The following is a 21931-nucleotide window of genomic DNA, read 5'->3' on the forward strand; positions in this document are numbered from 1 at the left end:
GGTGAGGTTTTGTGCTCCAGCTCCTCATGGCACAAGCGAACAGCCCTGCCCAGGGCACACAAGCTGGGAAGCCACATCCTGTGCGGTGGGAGTGAGCCATGGGCATGTGCTGCCCTTGCTGCTTAGCCACAGCACGTGTGACAGGCAGTGGGAAAAAGGTTTACCTGGCCCTTCACGGAATCACAGTCATTCCAGCTGGGAAAGCCCTCTGACTGAATCCAAACGTTAACCCAGCACTGCCTTGTTACCAATAAACCACTGAGAGCCACATCCACTTTTTTTTGGAACATTTCAATCACTTTCCTGAGCAGCCTGTTCCAACATCTCAGCATCCTTTCAGCGAAGGCATTTTCCCTAATATCCAATTAAAGCCTTGAGACCATTTCCTCTTGTCCTGTCCCTTGTTACTTGGGGGTAGAGAGCAACTCCCACATGGTGACTCCTTTCAGGGAGCTGCAGGCCTTTGCTGCCCACCACAGCAGCCTGTGCCTGCTGCTCCATCTGCCGGGAATGGCTCATCCTCCTGAGACCAGCAGGGCAGGCAGAGCTTCACAGGCCAGGGGATGAGGATGGGACAGACAGAGCTCCACACTGACAGCCAGGGCACATGGTGGCTGGGAAAGGGCAGCTCGGTGGTGGCACAGGAGCCACCCCATGGCACAGGAGCCTTCAAGGCTGGGTTGTTCCCGGCTCGGGGATCTCCCACGGTGCGTGGGATGGATTCTGGCAGTAGTTATCATGCTGTTACTGCCCTGAGCTTCCGACACCAGGCACTCTCTCACCCGCATCCCCTCGGGGAGACCCGGGCGCGGCGGAACCGAGGGTCGGAGAAGGGGGGCACACACAGCACCCTCACCCCGCCGCTCTCCCCATCCCACCGCACATCTGCCGGCGCCCCGGGGCTCTCCCTCCGCCGCTCCCCGCCCGCTCCCGCCGCGGGCCGCAGCCGGGGCCGAGCGGGGGGCGGTGGCAGCGCTGCCCCCGCCCCGGCGGGGCCGTGCCGTGCCGAGCCGAGGCGGGGCGGGCCGGGGGCGGGCACCGACGTCAGGCCCCGCGGCGGTGGCGGGGGGCGGAAGGCGCCGTGCCGGGGGTGGGGGGAGAGCCGGGCGAGCCGGCTGCGGGGCGGGGGATGGCGGCGGGCGAGGCGGCCCGGGCGGACTTCGCGCGGCACTGGCAGGCGCAGTTCCCGGGGGAGCCGGAGCCCCGCATGGAGCTGGGCTCGGTGCGGGCCATGGAGCGGGAGCTGGAGCGCTGCCGCCGCCACCTGCGCCGCCTGCAGCGGGCGCTGGCCGAGGAGCGCTTCAAGGTGGGCTACCTGGAGGCGGCCCTGGCCCGAGCCCCCCCGCCGCCGCCGCCCGCCGCCCCCCGCCCCGCCGGCAGCTCCCCGGAGGGCGGCAGCGCCGGCAGCTCGGACGCGGAGGACGCTTCCTCGGCAGGTGGGTGAGGGGGAGCTGTCCCCACCCCGCGCCCCGGGGGACGAGGGTGTCCCCGGTCCCCGCGCCGTCCCCGCCGCACGGTCAAGGGCGAATGTGGCGCCGCACGGCCGAGGGCATCCCCAGCCCTGCTCAGCTCTGCCGTGCCGTGCCGTGCCCGTGGCCCCATGCCGTGCCACGGGGAAAGGCAATCCCAGCCCCTGTGCCATCCCTGCTACACAGTTGGTGCTCCCCGTGCTGTGACTCGGCGTGGGAGCCCCAGGGTGTCCCCGTCACTCAGCCAGGAGGACCCCATGTTGTCACATAGTAAAGGATGCCCCAGCTCCTTTTGCCATCCCATCAAGAAGCTAATGCCACCCCCAGCCTTGGTGCTGCCCCTGTCCCAGCACTAAACTCACCCCAAGCCCCTGTCTCCTCCCTGTCCCACTTTCAAGGACATCCCATGCCAAGGCCCCATCCTTGGGTGTGCCAGGAGGGAGGGTGGCTGGCCGGTCCCCTGCAGCTGGCTCTTGGTGATGTGCTGGTGGCCCACGAGGCACCCCTGGGGCTGGCACGCTGCTGAGGAGTCACTTCCTCCCGGCGTGACCTGGCTCTTGGGAACACCTCTGCTCAGGTGACACCCTGTGACCTCCCGTGGGGAAGTCCTGGAGGCGCTGAAGCAGAAGCATGCCGGGGTGGTGACATGTCCCAGGGCGTTTTTCTAGGTGGATTGAGGACAGTGTTATTTCACAAGTGCCTGCCTGTTTGGTGGCACTGAAGGCACAGCCAGCTAGCGCTGTCAGCCGTCACACTGTCCTACTTCCAGCGGCCTGGAAGTTGTTATTGCATCAGCATTAAACCCGGTTCAAACACAGTCCTGGCAGCTAGGGAATGTCACTTTTAATGCTGCTAATTCTGCAGCTGACTTGAGTTAATTTTGTTCTTGCTTGATTGTTTGGGGTGGTGGATTTCCCCCAAGGCTGTATTGAGCTGGTTTAAAATTGCCTGGAGAGTAAGTGCTCTGATGTCAAATTATGCTTAATATTTAGTTCATTTATATTTATTGCATTAGTCTGCAGTGTTGGGGCACAGCTCAGTTTCCACTTCACCTTCCTGGGCTGTCTGGAGGTGAAATGTCCAAAGTACAAGGCTGCTCTCAGTGTTGTCACCGTGCTGTGCTGGGCTGCAAGTGTGTTTGTCCCACTGTGGGAGCCTGTGCCCAGCCCTGCAGCCAGGACCAAGGACATTTGGAATTCTGCCTTCACAGAGCTGCTCCAGCCCCTCTCCAGCTCTCATCAGCAGGCACAGGCTGTCGTTCTTGGAGAGCTGCTGAAGTGGCTTGAGTGCATTGGAGCGACCAAATACAAATCCTTCTGATTTGCACTTGGACCTGTGCTTTATTTATACCTGGGTTGTGCTGCTGGATATTTCCAATGCCAGGATGGTGCAAGGCTGCTCTCAGCCTGGGGAATATTGTTAAAGGGGCTTCTCTGAAGCACAGCACTAGCCCCTGAAGGTTCTGGCTTCGTAACTTGGAGGGGTCCAGCCCTTCACCACCCTTTGAGACCTTTGCAGCTGGTGAGGGTGAGTCTTTTGGCGAGACTTTGAAGTCCAAAGTTGCATCTGCTGTGGTTAAATGAGGCCTCTTCCTCCTCCTTCTCCTCCTCTTCCTCTAAATGGGTCTTCCTCAGGGTCAGCAGCTCCAGCACTCATCAGAGGAGGAAGCATCCCCTCTGCCAAGCGCCTGGCTCCTTGCCCCGTGACACGGCTGGGCTCTGCCTTGCCCTGAGCCTGTCCTGAGCCTTTCCCAGGCATCAGCACTTTTCTTTGTTGGGTGTTCTAAGGGCCCCTGTGTGCACTGACTGTGCTGGCATTTAAAAGCAGAATTTGAGAGTGCAGTAAGACGTGTGTGGTCGTTGTCCAGATCCCCCTTTCACAGACAGCTGGTTAACCTGGTGCTCCTGTTGTTGTATTCTCACTTCTCTGTGTTTCAGATATAATTGAAAACTCCTGCTTGTGGTGCTTGTTTGCTTTTCCTGCCAGCACTCTGGTGGTGTGTGACCTGCTTAGTGCTGCTCTGCCTGGGTCCCTCAGTGTTTGAATGTGAATTTTGGAGCTTAGTGGTGCTGTGGCTGTGGCTGAACGCAGCTGTATCACCACAACCTATGGAAGCACTCTCTGAACAGCAAGTGAAGGAGTGTTGAATATCATCTTTATGGGAATTACCAGGGAAATACAGTGTTTTCCTTTAAGTAGCTTGTGATTAATCTGATTTAAAGCGAGGCAATCTGCAAGATGCCCCTGTCTGCGGCTATTGCATGAGAGCAGCGCGTGTGACAGCCAGATACACCACCCTGGCATCTGAGATAACGCCTGTGCCAGCTCACCCGGGACCAACAAAATCTGAGCGTCAGCGAGCAGATGGCTAAAATCGAAGCGTGGCAAGGACTGAAATTCCCTTCATCTTGGCCGTCACCTGTCCCTGTGGCTAAACACACAGCTGGCCTCGCAGCTGAGTATGCGCCGTGCCGGGGCGCTGCTCGGGCTGGGTGCTGCTTCCTTCTCCTCCCGTTTGCTGTGGAAGGGATGAGGGGCTGGAGGTTGGTAGCAGCCAGGAGAGGGTGAGCCGAGCAGGAGGTGGTGCTGCTGGCCGAGGGGAGGACGTGGTGATGCTCGGCGGAGATGCTCTGTGCCCGGCAGCCAGGTAGCGCAGGGGTGGAACTCACTCGGTGCTGGGTTTCCGCGCTTTGTCCTTGGGATGTGGAGAAGGAGGCTGACTTTGCCATGGAGGTGAAGCTCCTCTGGAAGGCTGTGGGGTTTGGGAGCCCCTGACCCACCCTGTGCAGCACCCTACACCCCAGAAATGTGAGCTCTGGAGTGGGGAGCGCTGGCATAGCTGGAATAGTCCGTGATGGCGTGGGCTGGTGGATCTGGTTACGGCAGGATGCTGCGGCTGCGAGATGTGCTGTAAGTGAATCCCCAGCCCTCTGCTTAGCTGGAATTACAGTTTCTCTCAAGGAAAGATTCTGGAGTCACGTGAGCTCCTCTCCTCGCTCTGCTGCACTGGTACCTTGGGAAATGGGAAGGGAGATGCTGGCAGCTGAGGGGTCCTGCCTCGGAGGACGGTGAGCACAGAAGGGTGGCAGTGTCAGGGTGTGCACTGGAGGGCTGAGATGGGGAAAGAGCCCTGGGGCATCTGGATTTCCTGGGGCATTGGCCACCTTGTCCCTGCATGCCCAGTTGGGGGCTGGATTGCCATGGGTGCTATGCTGGGGGCTCCTGGCATGATTTGGGTAAAAGCAGGGCTTCTTTCTGCTCCATCCCTGCTTTCAGTCCTGCTGCTGATACTGCAAAAGTGGCACCTCTGTCTGTCCCAGAAAAACTCCCTGCAGGTATGGAGGTGGTGGGGCAGCTCTGTCCTGCTGTTCCAAGCCATCCTTGGACCCTGCTGGTTACTCGTCCCTGTCTTGGAATATTCCCTAAAACCTCAGCAAAAGGAGAATGGAGAATAGTGATAGTGAGGAAAGTCCAGAGTTTGTCCCTAGTGCATCTCTTTCTGCCTGGAGTAGGTCAGGGTGTGCAGGAGGTGAAGGAATGGTGATTCCACAGCCCAAGGAAGGCAAAATGTTGCATGGTCTGTGCATCCATCTCCCCTCCTTTAGCACCAGGATGGGATCTTGGTGCCAAAGCAGGGAAGTGCAGTGGTGGGAACTGTGTCTCCCCAGAGCCCATCTCCCACCTCTTTGTCCTCACACTTATTTTTTTTCAAATTTTTACGTATTTGTCATATTTCCCCATTGTTTGAAAGTGCTCGTTTGGCTCTGAAGAGGCTGGAAGTTCCTCTTCTGCCCAGGGCAGGCCAGGCAGAGTCTCAGTGTTTAATTTTAACTGCTCAGGCGAGGACAAAACCGCAGCGTGTGTGTGTGTGTGTGTGTGTGTGCCTGCTGGGGACCTTTGAACTGTCTCCATCTGCTCTGGGGCCCGACAGCTTTTTGGGAGGTGGTTTCTCTCCACAAACCCCCCCGATGGCATTGTGACAGCAGCCCCTGTGTGACGTGGTGCTGCTTCCTCAGAGCGTGGTGCTGCAGGGATGGCGCTGGGAGATGGGGACTGCAGGGTTAACTCTGGGACAGGTTGTCACTGTTGAAGAAGATCATAAATAAATGCAAAGCTTGTGAGGCTAAAAAGCCTTTGAGTAGAAGAGTTGATGTTTGAAGCTTGGGGATGAGCACTTCAGCACGGAGGTGGCCCCAGGCTCAGTGAGCAGTGGCCAGTTGTGGGCGATCAGTAGCCCCAGGTAGAAGCAACGGCAGCAGCAGGGCAGGCAAGAAACCCTCATTAGAGTGGCTGGAAAGAGCCAGAAGTGCCCTGCGGGGCCTGAATACATTTGCATCGTAAGTCTATTGAAATCTGGTCGGGGTTTGTTTTGTTTCTATTTCCCTGGGAAGACACTTCTGTGCAGCGGGGCTCTTTGTTCCTCGGGTTCCTCCTCCCCTCCTGCCCAGCCATGCTGCCACTTGGGATCCCAGTGGATGGCTCTGCTCTGTCTCCTGCTGGATGCTGTCTGCTGTGGCCAACCCTGCAGCCCTGATCACAGGGAGAATCTTTCCTCTGTGCTGGCAGGGAATTCATATTCCCTTGGGTCAGAGAGAGGAGCTGGGTTAGCCAGGACAGCTCACTAAGTGTCCATCCATCCCAGGAATGGACCTCTTGGTTCATGGCATTGCTGGGTTTTTCCTCCACTGAGGTCACCTGGAGCAGGGGCCAGGAGCCAGCCCGAGGGAACACACAGAACTCAGCCCGTCCCCAAGAGACATCTTCAAGCAGGCTTGGCTTTCCCACCCCAAATTACTTTATCAGTGTTTGCTAAGCAGGATAATTGGCATATGTGGATCAGTAGCAGCAGCACTTCTTGGCTCCCTCGGCGGTAGCCGGAGCGGAGCCTGGCCAGCCTGAGCAGAATCCCAGAGGACTGCTGCAGATCTGCCTCCAGATAAGTCCCAGCTGTAAAGTTCAGGGATTGTTTGAAGATCTGGCAGATAGGGAGACCTTTGTGCCGGGACAGGGCTTTCTGCCACGGACGGTTTTTGTTCCATGGGCGGTTTTTGTTCCGAGGCTGCGAATCAACACCTCCTCCTTCCACTCCGCAGTTCCTACTCTGGGAAGCAAACCTGGCCCAGCCATCTCAGCACCGGGGCTGGGAGGGAGAGGAGCAGCTGGGGACTGTGGCAGATACAGCCACGGTCACCTCCCTCGTGGAAGAGAATCACAATGCAACAGCTGGCTCAGGCCTTCACCTGAAGTTAAAGGCTTTTTCTGACCACCTTTCGTTCCTTCTCCATCTGGTATTTGGAGAGGCAGTGCTGCTGTGGCTGAGTCTCTGTCCTCCTGCCCACTCTGGCACCCTGCCTGGCACTGCACCGAGGGTAGGATGCTCGAAGTGACTGCCCTGTGCTTCAGGCACCTCTCAGCTATGCCCCAGTGAGTGCAGCTCGGCACAGACCTCAGGCTTTCCATTCCGCAGGGAGGTGATCCTGAGAGAGAAGTTTAGTGCTGGACTGAGGACCTGCTGTGCTCCTTGGCGGGGAGGCTGGAAACATTTTCATTTATTCCTCTCTTCCCTCTCTGCAACCTCTGGCAAGGGGAGAGAGAGCTGCTGCTCTCAGGGAGAGCCTGGACCTCCTGGAGAGCCTGGTTCCTCCTGGAGACTCCTCCTCACTGGAGGAGCTGGCAAAGCCAGGCTCTCCTCTGGCATCTCCCAGACTCTGCAGCCCTGGCTGTGTTCCTGCCATGGCTTCAGGACTCAGAGGCTTCCCCTCTCCCAAACCAATGCCCTGGCTCCTCTTTTAGCCCTTAGCTTCTTCAGCCACTTGCACGGTGCTCCCCAACCTCCCTCTCCCATTCCTCTCTTCCAGTGGAAAAACACCCCCAGTGCTGGAGGTGCAGGTGGCTCTGGAGCTGCTGTCTGGTCGCTGCCAGCCCTTGGTGATGCCCACCACCAGCCCTGGGTGCCACCACCAGCCCCTGCCCAGCCCTGGGCAAGCACTGGGGCTCCTGCAGCTCCTGTGGCTGTGACTGGAGGACTCTTGCACAAGAGCCCAGAAATAGCGATGCGTGGGCTGGCGGGCAGGGGCTGGGCAGATGCCAGGCAGACAGCCAGACACCAGGCAGGCTGTGCAGGGCTGGCTGGTGCTGGGGAGGAACCGTGGAACTCAGCTCTCGGCTCTTGCCGCAGGGATGCTCCCAGCTGGAGCTGGGGGTGGTTGGCGGGGGTTGAGAACATGGTTTGCATCTCCTCACCCAGGGCTGGTCTCTGTCACCGAGGGCTGATGGGTGCCAGGGTGTGGGTGAGTGCTCCCCCCAGCCATGGGGCGAAGAGGAAGGTTCAGCTGTTTTGCAGGTTTTGAGGTTTTATTGTTGTTGTTGTTTTTGCGAAGGTGAAGAGAATACGAAAACCAAACTTAAAAATACAGCCCAGCGGTTTGGCGGGGCTGGCTGGTGTGGGCTGGGCGAGGGCACCTGCCTGGTGCCCTGGTGGTGCTGGCCCTGGTTTGGGCTTCCAGGGACACTTGCCCAGCTGTGGGACACTTGCCTGCCTGGTCTTCCTGGCCACAGCACTGCCAGGACCTGCTGTGTGGTGTCAGGCTGGGGGTGACCAGCTGGCAGATGGCTCCAGGAGGTCTGGCACCTCATCCAAGTGCTCAGCTCATGCCCTGTGCTAGATAAAGAGGCAGATGTGCAAAGGGGGCATGGAGAGGCTGATGCTGAGGGTGGGAATGGCCAGGAAGTGTATCTGGCTGGGGGAAGCGTGTGGAAAAACCTCTGTGTGTATGCAGGGAGCTGTGCATGGAAAAACAGCTGCAGCCGTGGTGCTGAGGATGAGCAGCTGCATCTTGTGCTGGTGCTGGTGTGGGTGCTGCTGCGGGGCTCCCCAAGGCATCAGCACAGTGTGGTTTCCTGCCATGAACAAGGTTGATGCTCTCAGCTGAACCACTGTCACCTTCCTGGCAGGGCCTTGTGCTCTGGGGGGCTGGGGGGGAGCAGGGTGTGGGGTTTGCTGTGGTGCATGGAGGAAAATCTCCATCAGAACCTGTAAGGGACAAAGCGAGGACATGCTCAGCTTGAGCTAAAGCAGGAGTGAGTGGGAGAGTTGGTGAGGGATGGACAGTGGCAAAGATTGTCACATCATGGCCACCCTTGGGCAGGGCTGGCACTGCCTGTGGTGGTGTCTTGGGGACAAAGGGAGTGTTGGCTCCCCAAAACACCTGGGAGTGGGGCAGGGGAAGGGTGGGAAATGGCAGCTGTAGGGCTGCACTCCGTGCCACTGACTCAGCTGCAGTGACTCACAGCCCGTGGGCGCAGGGGGCTGAGGATGAGGGTCTCGGCAGGCAGGGCTGTGCCAGGGGCACCAGTGGCTCCTCATCCTGGCTGCCAGCTGCCGATGGCTCCCCGTGCTCCAGCCATGATGAACCACAGCATTGATATTGCTGCACTCCCCCAAAATGCTGCATCCAAGCCTGTCGTGGCATCCTGCGAGCAGCAATCAGGCGGTGGCAGTGCCCTGGCAGGGTCCCCTCAGCTCTCCCACCCGCGTCCTGGCACTTCATGCTCCGATGGCTCTACCTTCCCCGTGTGCCCGACAGAGCATTATCCCTCCTGCCCGGCTCCCATCTGGCCCCGGTGCCTGGTCCAGGCCCTTCTCCACTCCCTGACCCCGCGGCAGGATGCGGCTGGGGCACTGGCAGGGATGCTGCCCGCACTGCCGGGCCGGGGCAGCGGTGCCGGCACAGGCTGAACCAGGGCACTCTCTGCACTTGAACGCTTGGCTGGCGCCCTGACATATTGGGGTTGATGACTCTGGCACTTCGTATTTCCTTTGGCTACACGCAGCTGGGGAGGGCGGTTTAACCCCTGCCTGCCCACGTCCCGCTCTGCCGCCCCCAGTTGTATGGGGCAGGGCTGCTGCCGGCCCCTGGAGGCCATGCTTCCCAGAACCAGGGGGAGCAGGGCTGGGAAGGGCTTCTGTCCTTCAGCCCTAGTGGCTCGAGGGGCCGCAGAGTGCTGTGGAATGGACACGGCGTCGCCAGGTCACAGCAAGGAGATGACACTTTGGTGGAAGGGGTGATGGAGCCTTTCCCCCCGCTCTCCTTGGGGTGGCCTGGGGGGCAGCCGCATACTCTGCTGTGCCACCACCATCCCCTCCTCGTCCTCCTCCTCCTCCTCGCCGATCCCCAGACCCCTGCGGAGGGTCGGCGTGGCTGCGTGCGGGGGGACGCTGAGCTCGGCTCCCCCCGGCGAGGCAGGGGCGGGAGGCGGGACGTGCTGCCATTGCCAGGCGGCACCTCCTTCCCCGGGCACCCTTGGCAGAAGCGCGGCCGTGTGCCCGGGCAGGAGGCTGTGTCCGGCTCTGCCATCCAGCCCCCGCCTGGGCCCGCGGCCCCCCGCCTCCCGCCCTCGCCCGCCGCCTTTGTTGTGAGATGAGAGCGGGCTGAGCGCCGGCACAGCCCTCCGAGCATGGAGCCGCTGAGCCACCGCGGCCTGCCTCGCCTCTCCTGGATCGACACCCTCTACAGCAGTACGTGGCCTGGGCTGGCGGGGGGGCGAGGGGGGCGAGGGGCCGGGTCCCCCCTACCTGTTGTGTAACGCTGCGTCGCGCTGGGCAGGGATGCCGTGCCGGGGAGCCTGGGCTGGGAGTCCCGGGCTGAGCAGAGCCCGGGCAGGGGGCTGGCGGTGCTGGCAGGGGTTGTGCTCCCCTCCGTGAGCATCCCGCATGCCCTGGTGGCAGGACGGCTCTGGCCGGAATGGCTCCGGCATCCCCCAGGCTCTGGGGACCTGCCGCCCGTTCTAGGGGTGCATGAGCCGGGTGGGTGGCGGTGGCGGTGTCCCCAGCGCCGTGGGGCTGGCTGAGGCTGGAGCAGCCTGACGGCTGGCACTGCCCGCAGGGGGCTTTGGGGATGGCGATGCGTTTTGCCCCGGGTGGCACTGCCGTCCCTGCGTGGCGGTGGCAAGGCTCCTGTCCCTCGCTCAGCAGTGATTTTCGCAGCGAGCTCCAGGCGCCGTGCCGAGGGTGCTGTGGCAACGCGGTGTCGGTGCCGGGGGCTGGCAGCCGGCGGGGCCGGGGGCGTCCTGCAGCAGCCTGGGGGGGCGAATCCCCCCATCCATCCCACGGACGGGCAGCGGGGAGCAATGAACCCCGGAGCCGTGCCGCTCCCGGTCCCGCGGCAGCTGTTTCAGCGGCGGCTACGGCAGCCGGGGACGTGGCCGGGGGATGAGTGGCTCGGTCACAGGGTCCCCGTTGTTATTTTGGGGGAGCGTTGAGCTGCGTGGGCAGCCCGGGGTGGGGGGTTTGGGGTGCAGTGTTGAGCTCGGAGCCTGGTGCCGGTGGGGCAGCGAGGTTTGCACGGGTGCGTGGGAAGGTGGGATGTTCCAGAGCATGCTCCATGCACGGATCTGGCATCTGTCATGCCCTAGAGGGAGCAGGGGCCGCCAAGGGGCACGTTGCGTAGGGCTGAGCCCCCTCCCCAAGTTTTCCAGCCCGAATCCTCTGATGTCCTCAGCCAGAGGCCACGTCCAGCAGTCCCGGGGTCGGGGGTGGCTGTGCAGGTGTTTGGGCTGCAGCCCAGGAGCCACATCCAGCCCCAGCCTCTGCATCCTCCTTCCCAGCCACGGCATCTCTGCACAGCCACGGCTCTGCCATCCCAAATCCTGCTCCAGCTGCCCTCCCTGAGGTGTGGGGGAGGCTGCTTGGCATGCCCACGTTTTGGGGGATGCAGGGCAAGGGTCCAGCCTTCATCACACTGGGCAAAGCAGTGGTGGTGAGGAGGAGATGCCGTTTGTGTTGAGCCACCCTTCCGCGGGGGCCGGCGGAGGCAGGTCCGAGGCCAGCTCACACATCTGTGTTGTCATGGTGAATTCTCACCCAGGCACAGGGAAACCATGGCGCTTCCCCAAAATCTCACAGGCTCCGTGTGGATGCTGGGCTTCTCCTGGAAGTGGGATGGAATGGCTGAGCGTTGGGATGTGCCAGCACACCGACAGGGTGTCTGGGAATAGCATGTGTCCAGCTGGAAATGCCACCCTGAGCTGCTGTGACTGTGCTGCCTCTGTCTGGGCTGGGCAGGAGCCAGCTGCTGCTCTTGGCTGAGCTCCCTCTTGGGGACCATCGTGCTGGCATTAGCCTGGGTCAGCCTGGGAAGATGTGGCAAAGCAGAAACATTTTCCTGGGGAAAAGAATCCCTCATGGGGATGTGTTCCTGGCCTTGTCACCCTGCTGGGACCATGTGCCAGCCCACTGGGCCTCTGCCCTGATGGGTGTCAGCATCCCTTGGGTGTCAGCATCCCTTGGTGCAGTGTGGGCTGGGATCCAGCTCAGGGCCCCAGGGCTGTGTGCAGGGTCAGGGCTAGGAGGCTGTTTCAGGTCAGGGTGTCTTTGCCCCCCAGAGTGGCTCCCCTGGGCCAAGCTTCCTCCCTCCCCTCGGTCTCCATGCCTGGGGTGCAGCAGGAGGATTTTCACTGCTGCTAAAAATCAGGAGCAAAAATAGCACTGGGTTTTGGCACGGGCACAGAACAGGCTGCAGGGGCAATGCAGCTGTGGGGGAGGAGGGAGGGAGGCGCTGGGTTTGGGCTGCCTGGGTGTCACAAGCACCCCACAGGCAGGGAGATGCAGGGGACAAGCTCTCAGTGTCCTCTCGCCCATCAGTGTCTCCCTTGCCCATCCTGGCTGCTTGGTGGTACCTGGTTCCCTCCCTGTAGCATCTTCTGGGGGTGCTGGGGAGCTTCCTCTGCCCAAGCTGCCCAGCTGAGAGCCCCACAAATGCTGCACAGCCATGGGTGGCACAGCTGGAGCTGTGGGGACATGGCTCTGTCCTGTGGGCAGCACAGGGTTCCTCTCCCTGGGTGCCTGTTGGGGCACTGCCTATAGATCTCATCCCCAGCTCTGGTCTGGGGCTGGGATGTAGATCTGCTCCACCTGGTAGCAGCAGGAGCCAGGTCATTCCTGCATCCCTGCAGGCCAATCCCTTCCCTCTTCATGCCAACTTCTTCCCTGCACTGCTGCCAGTGTCACCTCACAGGGTTCCCAGCTGCCTCATTAATGCTGTGTTCCTCATTACCTGGCTAATGAGCCGCCAGGGTTCCCAGGACTCCCACGGTGACAGTGCCACTCTGGGTGTCCCTGTGGTTAAGCCTGGAGCTGCAGACCTTGGCTTTGGTGGAGGGAAGGTGGTGGAGCCTGGTGGCCTCTGAGCTGGTGAGGACAATCAGCTTTGGTCCCTCTCTGCTGCTTTGGCTCCCCCTTAGACCCCACATGGTGGGAAAAGGTGCTTGGGTGAGAGGTTTGGGTTTGTCTGGGGCATTCCCAGCCTGGGGACAGTCCCTGGCTGAGGGGAGTTGGTGTCCCAGGCAGGTGGCCATCATGGGGGACACCAGTGCTAATGAGCCTTATGCTGCCATGCTCCTGGGTGGTGCTGGAAGCATCACAGCTGGGACCTGACAAAGACAGGAGAGATGATGGACATCCTACAGGACAGGATAGAGCCAGGGATCCCGTCTTTCTGGAAGCTGAGGACCAGGGGTGTTATGGGCCCCCTTCTCTGCCCATCCAGTCGTGGGTTGGATGTGGGCTGGGGTGGCCTGCTGAGGATGGCCCCACAGCCTCTGAGGGGTGGTAATTAGCTAATTGCTAAAGAAGTAAGGTCTAAGAGGGGCTGTGGTCTCCTGGCAGAGCTGGGGTGCATCTGGCCCATGTCACAGCTCTGCTCCAACACCCCTCAGGTGCAGGATGGGATTTCCCATCCCTTCCCACTGGCACTGGCAGGGCTCCTGGCTTGAGCACACTTCACAGTGCTCTTTGATTTAAAGATTTATCCACTTTCCCTAAGAAGCAGGATGTAATATTAATGTGCTGAGTGGTGTTGGTGGGAGCCAGGGGAGTCCTTGTCCAGGATGGCAGGGCCATGGGGACATGAAGTGGCAGCAGTGTGGGGTTTGGTCTGGGATGGCTGCTCCAACCCCACTGCACCCCATTTTGGCCAGATTATCAGCTGGGGTCTCAGCTGGGCTCTCCCCAGTGTCTGTGCCCAGGAAGCCTGTGGGGATGTGGCTTCCAGGGATCCACGGGCTGCTGGATGGGAGGGGAGTGCAGGGCTGGCATGGGATCAGGGTCGTGTTGGATGAGCCCACTGCCTCTCTGGGAGCTGCCGAGGGGGTCCTGGCTGCAGGCACGGGGTGGGGGGTGCTGGCTGCACCCCATGGCTCCCCTGCCGCAGCCGGGCTCCCTTCCCCCTCCCCTTTGTCAGCATCTCGGGGCTGCTGCAGCCACCTCTTCCCGCCGCCACCGAGCCGCTGCCGTTCCCATGGTAACAGGTTGGGATGTACCCCGGTCCCCCGCTGCGCCCCAGGGACCCACTGCAGACCCTGGAGCCCAACTCTCCCTCCCTCTTGGGGCTCTGGCTCCCCGAAATGGCTTCCCCTGGGTCACGGGTGATGGGGGCGTGTGGGTCAGCGTGGGGCACCCAAAAATAGGTGCTGTTCTGGGGGGTGAGAGCCTCATCCTGCGCTGGGGGATGCAGGAATGCAGCCCCCTCGGGTCCCTCATCTCGGGCCGAGCTGCCGTGGAGCCCTTCTGCCAGGGACGGAGGTGGCACTGCCCTCCGTGCTGCGGTCCAGGCGTCCTGGCACTCATTCCCACGCTCCGAGGAGTGTGGGCATGGGGAAGCGGGGAGGACGGCGGCTGTGGCCGCCAGCCCAGCTCAGCTCTCCCCGGGGGATGGCACAGAGATGGTGGCCGGCGGGCAGGCAGGGCAGAGCCCCTTGCATGGGGCTGGAGCGTCTGGCAGAGCAGCTGTCCCCGCGCAGACGAGGCCGTCGGCCTCTCGGTTCCGTTAATTATTCAAATATAGGGAAGTGTGTCGAGCAGAGGATGCCTGCGGGGCCGAGGATGCTCGCTGCGATGTGATGTCTTCTTGCCCGCTTGGCTGAGCAGGCAGCGAGGCTCTGGGTACAGGCACGTGTGTCCGGGAGTGGCCCTGGGACGCGGGGTCAGCCGCCCGCGGGTGACCACAGGCTGGGCAGGGTGGCTGTGGTGTCACACGGTGACATCTCCGCTGCCTGCTGCTCACGGCCACCCTCTCTTACCCTGGCAGACTTCAACTATGGTGCGGACGAGTACGACGCCGAGGGCAACGAGGAGCCCAAGGCGCTGCCGGAGGGCTCGGAAACCATGCCCTACATCGATGAGTCGCCCACCATGTCCCCCCAGCTCAGCGCCCGCGGCCAGGAGAGCGGGGATGGTGTGTCGCCCACGCCCACCGATGGCCTTGGCACAGGGGTAGGTGCTGGTGGCGCGGGGCTCTGCACGGGGCTGGGGGAGGTCAGGGGTTTGGGTGTCCGCGGTGTTTGGGGTGCTCTGGTGCTGCTGTAGCCTGCGGGATTGTGCATCCCAGTTCCTGCCGGCCGTGGCGCTCTGGGCGCCGGGGAGCAGCAGTTCGGGGGATGCCATGCCTGGGGGACACGCTGTGTCCCTGCCCCGCCGCGCCGGTGGCAGAGCCGGGAGGGGATGGGCTGGCCGGAGATGGGGGTCCCGCGGCGGCAGCTTGCTGGAAGCAGAGGGTTCCTGGGGTCTCCATCTCCGGCAGCCCTTGGGGACAGGGCGCAGCGGCTCCGCCGGGCTGCCGGCTCCATCTAGTGGCACTCGGGGACCAGTCACCAGCAGGGGTGGGGACACAGAGTGCCCCCCTCTCGCTCTGGACAGCTTAGATGTAACCCCTGCTCTTCCGAACGCATCCCTGGAAAGCCCTTCGGTTTTCCCGGGGTGTTACACAGGAGGGATGCCCGGAGAGCTGCGGGGCGGGATCCAAAGGGGAAAAAAGTGAGTTTTTTTCCGGAATGAAAGTTTCCATAACGCCCGGGAGCGATGGGGTCTAGGGAGATGCCTTGGCCCCTCGGGGCTGGTGCAGGGAGCAACCGCACGGCCCCAGGCTGGGGGATCGCCCGGCGCTGCCGCTGCCCGGGCTGGGAAAAGTGAAGTTTTATTTTTGTCATGGAAAGAGTTAAGCTCCTGACCCGGATGCTGAGGCAGAAGAGGGAGAGGTGTGGCTTCCTCCCCAGGGTCGTCCTGCGCAGCATCGTAATCCCGGCACCCAGCGCCCCTGGGGAGGCAGAGCAGGGTGCTGCCCTTCTCCACCCGCTCCCGGAGCTGGCTCTAAACCACTCGGGCTTAGGGCTCCTTGTATCCCAGCGCAGCCCTTCGAGCCCCAGCCCTGACACTCCAGCGAGCCCAGACACTGCTGTGAGCGTTGGGCTCTGATCCCGAGGCCAGCAGGGGTAGCAGAGGATGGCTCTGGGGAGCAGGGTTGGGGGAGATGCTGGCAGAGGGGTGTCCCTGAGGGCTGCTGGGGCACGCTGGGTCTGGGCACAGGCAGGAATGTTGGCTTGGTTGTCACTGACAGGATTGGGAAGTGTTGGAGCTCAGTGCCAGCTCTGCCTCCATGTCTTTATCTGGAGCTGCTTGTGCTGGGGCTTGGCAGAGCAGCCTCTGACACCAGCACTGTGTGTCCAGCCTTGTCAGGGCCACAGGCTTGTGCTTGTGTGGCTGGTGGCACAGAGGACCAGGTTCACCCCATTGCTCTCCTCCAGTGAGGCAGGACTGGTGTCACTGCCTTTGAGAGGGCTGGAGGAGGTTTCTGGTGGAGCAGCTGGTCTTGCAAGCTCCTGGGGCAACTGTAACCACATCTGGGGGCTGTCTGGGTGCAGACACATCTTAACCCTCCCTCTCCCACCTGGGAAACATGAGGTCGTGGTGTGGAGTGGTGTCCCAGCCCCTGCTGCTGGGTTTGGCACTGTGGGTAGCATTCTTCTGGACAGGGAGCATTCCCCACTCTGGGGACCTGGCCGTGTTGGGCAAAGGCTGAGCTGTGACATGGACACAGGGCTGGACACAATCTCTGGAAAGTCCCTGAGTGTGTGTCCCTGCCCACATGTCACAGCAGGAGTCTGTTGCAGGGAGGAGAGATGGCTCCTGTGGGCAGAGCACATGCAGCCACTGCTTCCCCTTTTGCTTCTGAGGAGCCTGGGGGGAACTGCTGAAGCAGCTCTTGTGTTAGTGTCCCCTCCTCCAGCCTGCTCTTGTCCCGTTTGCCAAGGCCCACAGTGTCCCTGTCAAGTGTCCCAGCACTGCTGGTGTCCCCATGTCCTGGCTGCCCTGGTGATGCCCAGGCTGGGCAGCAGTGGGGTGCCAGCTGGTCCCTGAGGGATGTGGGGCAGATATGTGTGAACACCACAGCTGTGTGACACTGCCCCAAGTCCCCTCTGGGACAGGGAGAGGTCTGGTACCCTCTGGGGGTGCAGAGCCACGTCCCCCTGTGGGCCCTGGTGATGCTGCTGCCCTCCAAGGTCACTTCTCGCTGGTGCAATCCCCATGGTCCAACTCTCTGCCTTCCCACGGGACAGGGATCCAGGGGGCCACGGCAGAGGGGATGCTCCCCCATCCCGCGGGGGTCCCGGCAGGGGATTCCTCCCCGCGGGTCTGGCTGGACACACGTCGCTAAACCCGGCTGGGGAAGGCGGCAGCCTCTCGCCCCAGCCTTGACCACAGTCGGGCTCCGGCGGCGGAGCAGCCCCACCTCCAGCGCCGAAGAGCATTTCCTGTAGGAGCGCGCAGGGCGGAGCGGCGGGGCCGGCTGGGGCGCAGGGCGCGGGCAGCAGCCCCTGCACCGCCCGGGCCCCTGCACCGCCCCGGCCCCGAGCCGAGCCGAGCCGAGCCGAGCCGGCCCGCAGCGACAGCCGGGCTGGCCCTGTGCTCGCCGCGTTGCCGAGCCCGGAGCCCCGCCGCCGCGGCTCAGCAGCCGCGCCGGGAGCGCCCGGGCCGCCCGGGACTGGGAGGCCGGAGCTGGGTCAGGCTGGAGCACCGGGGATCCCATAATGGCTCCTTTCATCCCGCGGTGGTGGCCTGCGGCCAGAGCTGAGTCAGGCTGGGACGGCTCGGCCGCGTGAGCCCCTCGCCTGGAGCCTTGTGGGGTCCCCTGTGCGCCCCGCTGCCCGGCCGGCCATGGAGGAGGAAGAGGAGGCCATAGGGTACCTGGATAAAGTGCTGGAGGATGAAGATGACTCTGAGCCAGGCACCCCCACCAGCCCCGTGTCTCCGTTTTCGGCCGGCGAGAAGGTGGGCAGCGGGGGGACCCTGCTCCCGTGCTGGGCAGAGGGTGTGGGACGAGGGGCGTCTCGCTGCTGCTGGTGATGTCCCGGTGCTGGGACAGCTCCTGGAGCGATGCGGTGGGTGCTGGCGGGGGGCAGAGCTGGGGGCAGCGGGAGCATCACTGCGGCCCCATAACTTCCCCAGGACTGCTGGTGGCCAGGGGCTTGGGGTGTGTGGAGGGTTCAGATTGGGGTGACCACCCAGCTGTCCTCCAAGGGGGCAGTAAGGCCACACGTGCTGCTCGGTGGGGGCTGTCTGGCTCAGCAGAGCTGCACCGGATGCTCAGGAAGGAGCTGGTTTCACACTCTGCCCCACTCTTGGCCAACCACAAACTCCTAAACAGTCCCAAAACGGAGATGGGGGGCAGACCTGGGGAGACCCCTGTGCTGGCAGGTGCAGCTCAGCATCCTTCTCGTGCCCACCCTGCCAGGGGTGCCTGGGTGCTGGAAGAGGGCTCTGGCCCTGCTCTCCCTGGGGTCTCCTGGGGCAGTTGCAGTGCCCTGATTCAGAGTCACTGCTGTGGGTCACAGGGGTCCAGTTGACGTTGTCCCCATGGGGTGTGCAGGCCCCGGGCATGGGTGGGCCTCTTATCTCCTGAGCTCCTGCGCAGGGCCCAGGCTGGGGGAAGCAGGAAGAGCCCGTGACTAATCTGTGGCAAAGAGCCCACGAGCTCCCAGTGAATAAAACTGGCCCCCCCGCACACCCTCCTGCTGCGCTGCTCGCCGTGGCCCAGCCTTAATGGGGCAGCCTGGCAGGGTGGACACTCTGGTTGTCACAGCAGCTCTCAGGGCTGGCTGATGGATGCTAGAGTGGGGCAGGGAGGTGATGATCCACAGCCATGCCCACCCTGGGGCTGTGTTCCCCCAGGTGTTTGCAGCTGCCATCTCCCCTGGCACAACAGTCAGGGCTGGCATGGGGAGAGGTGAGACAGGACCAATGTCCCTCCCAAACCATCCTGAATGGCTCATGGCCCACGGTGATGCGCCCATGGCTCTGCTTGGCCCCTGTCTGGGTGGCAAAGCCAGGTCCTCAAGTGTGGTTTTTAAGGGGAGAGGCCAAGGCATGACCAAGGATGGTCCAGGGCTGGGGTGTCCATGCCTGGGCACTGGCAGAGCCTCGCTAAGGGTCCCAGAGCCCCCCAGTGTGGCCATGTCCCTGCCATGAGGGTCACACCATGGGAGCATCAGTGCTGCAGCAGACCTTGGCACTCAGACTTGCCCCAGTGCCACTGCTGGGGTGGCACTTTGCTAGGGAAACCTCCGCCGAGGGAAAGGGTGGTGCCGCGTCACGTGGCAGCACCATCCAGCGCCAAGCATGATTTCACTGGGCGTCTCTGGACTCTGCCCTGGGAGAGTCCTGCCATGCCGTGCGCCATCCTGGAGCACTGCCAGTGGCGCCGGGCTCGTGGCCAGCCGGGAGCAGGGAGGGGAGAGAAGCCAGCACAGCTCGTGGCTTTCCCAGCTGGCTCCAGACGGCTCTGCTGCCCATCGGGCACTTGCCACAGAGCTTCCCTGGCACTGGCAGGGACATGTGCCCGCGTGGGGATGGGTTGGTGGGATGAGGGGTCTCCTCCTGTGCCACTTGCTGGCTCAGCCAGGCTCCTTGCTGTGTTCTGCAGGGCGAGCGGGATGCTGGCAAAGGCCTGGAGATGCGGAAGCTGGTGCTCTCTGGTTTCCTGGCCAGTGAGGAGATCTACATCAACCAGCTGGAGGCCCTCTTGTTGGTGAGCACAGCCCCCAGAGTGGACACCCCCTACAGGGATGGATGGATGGATGGATGGATGGATGGATGGAGTGAGTCATTTCTTCCAGGACAGCTTCCCCCAGGCAGGTTGGCCTAGGTTGGGAACAAAGCTCCAGAAGCCACACCAGAGCCAGCTTTGCTCTGTCCTGGCTATCCCCATCTCACCTCCCCTGCTGCCCATGTCCCTTTTGGGGACATATTTATAGCCCTGCTTCCTCTTGTGGACTTGTTGACCTTCATGGCGAGACACTGTTGCACAACACAGGGTCATCACTGCCGTGGGGAAGTCCAGGGATGCACGAGCCTGGAGTGTCCCTTGGTCCAGCTGCCAGCCTTGGTCCATCTGTCCTGGGCAGCCCTCGCTGCTAGCTCAGATCCTTCTCATCCCCAGCGTTCCCCTCTTAGCCCTCATCTCAACCACTCTCCCTTCCTCGGCAGCCCATGAAGCCACTGAAGGCCACAGCCACCACGTCGCAGCCTGTCCTCACCCTCCAGCAGATCGAGACGATTTTCTACAAGATCCAGGATATCTATGAGATCCACAAGGAGTTCTACGACAGCCTGTGCCCGAAGGTGCAGCAGTGGGACAGCAACGTCACCATGGGCCACCTCTTCCAGAAGCTGGTATGCGCCTTCCCCGGGTCTTGCTTCACTTGGAAGAGGAGAAGGGCTGGAGCTGTGATGAGTTTGGAGTTGTGATGCAAGCAGGGGCTGTGCCTGTGGGTGCCTTGACCATGCTGGGGAGAGGAGGAGAGGGCAGGTTGAAGTGCTGTAGCTTCAGCTTCTGCTGTCCAGGCACTTGTTATCTCTCCGCTGGATTTTGGAGGTTTATGGAGGCAACAGGGCTGAGCAGCAACTCCACCATCAGCCAAGCATGTGACCCCTGGCTGGCTGTGGTCTGGCAGAGGGTCCTGCCAGGAGGGGACAGCTCTGGTCAGTGTCTCTTGGGTGCTGGGGGGGGCTTCAGCACCCTGCTGGTGCCCAGCTAACCCCCACTCCCCACAGGCCAGCCAGCTGGGGGTCTACAAGGCCTTTGTGGATAACTACAAAATCGCACTGGAGACGGCAGAGAAGTGCAGCCAGAGCAACTACCAGTTCCAGAAGATCTCAGAGGTGAGCTGGGATGGGGCTGTGCCAGTGGGACAGGGCTGTCCCAGCACATGGCACAGAATAGTGTCCTTGTGGCTAAGCTGGCCATCTCTGCCCCGGGGAGACGCTCTCCCTGCCCTGGGGACTCGCAGGGACTGTCCCCAAGGGCTGGGCCACTGGTGGCTGTGCTGGTGGTCTTTGGGAATTGCAGGAGTTTGTCCCCCACCTTGTGCAAGCCCAGGTTGGGCTCAGCCTGTGCTGTCACCACCCAATCCAGTGTCAGTGGTGCTGAGCACCTGTGGCTCATCTCCTGCTGCCTGCATCTCCATGCCTGGATCCCCTACAGAAATGGGGACCTCCATGGCTACAAACTGGCCTCCCTTGTCCCTCCAGCCCAGGAGCAATCAGGGCTGTGCAGCTCAGTGGCATCCCCACCGTGTCCCAGCTGCTGGGCACAGCCAGAGCTGCTCCCAGCCGGGCAGCACCCACCTGTGGCCTCCAGCATGGCCAGGCTGGGGCCGGGGGGAGATATTAGGGTGCAGGGAGGGTGGGGGGCACCCCATGTCCTTGAGTGGTGACCTTGCCCCCCACGGGCTACGCTGATGGGCCTTTCCCTCCCTAGGAGCTGAAGGTGAAGGGCCCCAAGGACTCGAAGGAGAGCCACACGTCCGTCACCATGGAGGGTACGGCGGGCGTGGGGAGGGGGACAGAGCCTTTGGTGGATGAATTGCTGAGCCCTTTGTGTGCGCGGAGCCGGCGGGGAGGGGGTCGCGGCTCTTTAGGATGCTGGGGGCGTGCGGCAGCCCCCCAGCCCCTGCCCACCGCTCCTCCCCGCCCGCGGCTGTGCCGGGAGCTGTGCGGAGGGGCCGGTGCCGTGCCGTGCCGTGCCGTGCCGTGCCGTGCCGCAGCCGGGCTGAGCTGCTGCCGGGCGGCAGCGATGGCTGCGTGGAGACGGGGCTGCCATGGAAATCCTCGTCATTGTCCGGCTCTGCTGTAACTGCACCTACGGTGAGGCGAGCGGGGCGGCCCCGAATTGGGGTGCCGCTGGGGGGTGATGCCGCGGGGCTGCCTGTCTTTGCCGGGGGGTGGAGGCTGCGTCGTGCTCTGCAGGCTGAAGTTGGGAGCGTCTTTGTTCCAGGCTCGATTGAATCATCTTGGCTCCGGCACACGCAGCCACGCGCTCGCTGTCCCCGCCGGGCAGGGGATCCTGCCGGTGGTGGGACACAGGGAGCTGGGCTGGGGGACTCCTCTGCCGGGGCTGTGCCGGGTGGGTGGCGATGGGGAGGGGTCCCCGTTTGCCTGCTGGAGGCTGTGAGCACCGTGGGGCTGGAATGTCCATCTGTCCGTGGCTGGGGGGAGAGGCACCGGGCATCCCTGCCTGCTGCTGCCCCTGGATCCCAGGCTGGTGGGACTGTGTAGACAAGGAGCCTGCTGCTCCCCCGTTGTGGTGGGACAGCCCCTCCCAGGGCTCTCTGGAGCTTTGCATGTGCCTGTA

At 62.5% G+C, this 21931-nt stretch overlaps 1 protein-coding gene across 4 annotated transcripts in view; it reads left to right on the forward strand.

Annotated features, from left to right (window-relative positions):
• The first annotated feature begins 1107 nt into the window (after positions 1–1107).
• Positions 1108–21931, forward strand: part of ABR (ABR activator of RhoGEF and GTPase) — a 37846-nt gene continuing 17022 nt past the window's right edge. The window contains exons 1-6 of one of the 4 annotated variants that reach the window (XM_085078384.1): positions 1108–1436; positions 14555–14739; positions 19223–19327; positions 19786–19971; positions 20353–20460; positions 21059–21119. In XM_085078384.1, the coding sequence (XP_084934510.1) occupies positions 1130–1436; positions 14555–14739; positions 19223–19327; positions 19786–19971; positions 20353–20460; positions 21059–21119 (952 nt within the window). In that variant the 5' untranslated portion in view covers positions 1108–1129. Of the gene's footprint in view, positions 1437–3991; positions 4117–9754; positions 9988–14554; positions 14740–17059; positions 17572–19222; positions 19328–19785; positions 19972–20352; positions 20461–21058; positions 21120–21931 lie in introns of those variants that run through there. The other 3 variants (XM_085078386.1, XM_085078385.1, XM_085078387.1) reach the window with 3 other exon arrangements.

Source organism: Lichenostomus cassidix, chromosome 19 (genome assembly GCF_008360975.1).
Source record: "Lichenostomus cassidix isolate B80296 chromosome 19, HeHo_3.0, whole genome shotgun sequence".
NCBI lineage: Eukaryota > Metazoa > Chordata > Aves > Passeriformes > Meliphagidae > Lichenostomus > Lichenostomus cassidix.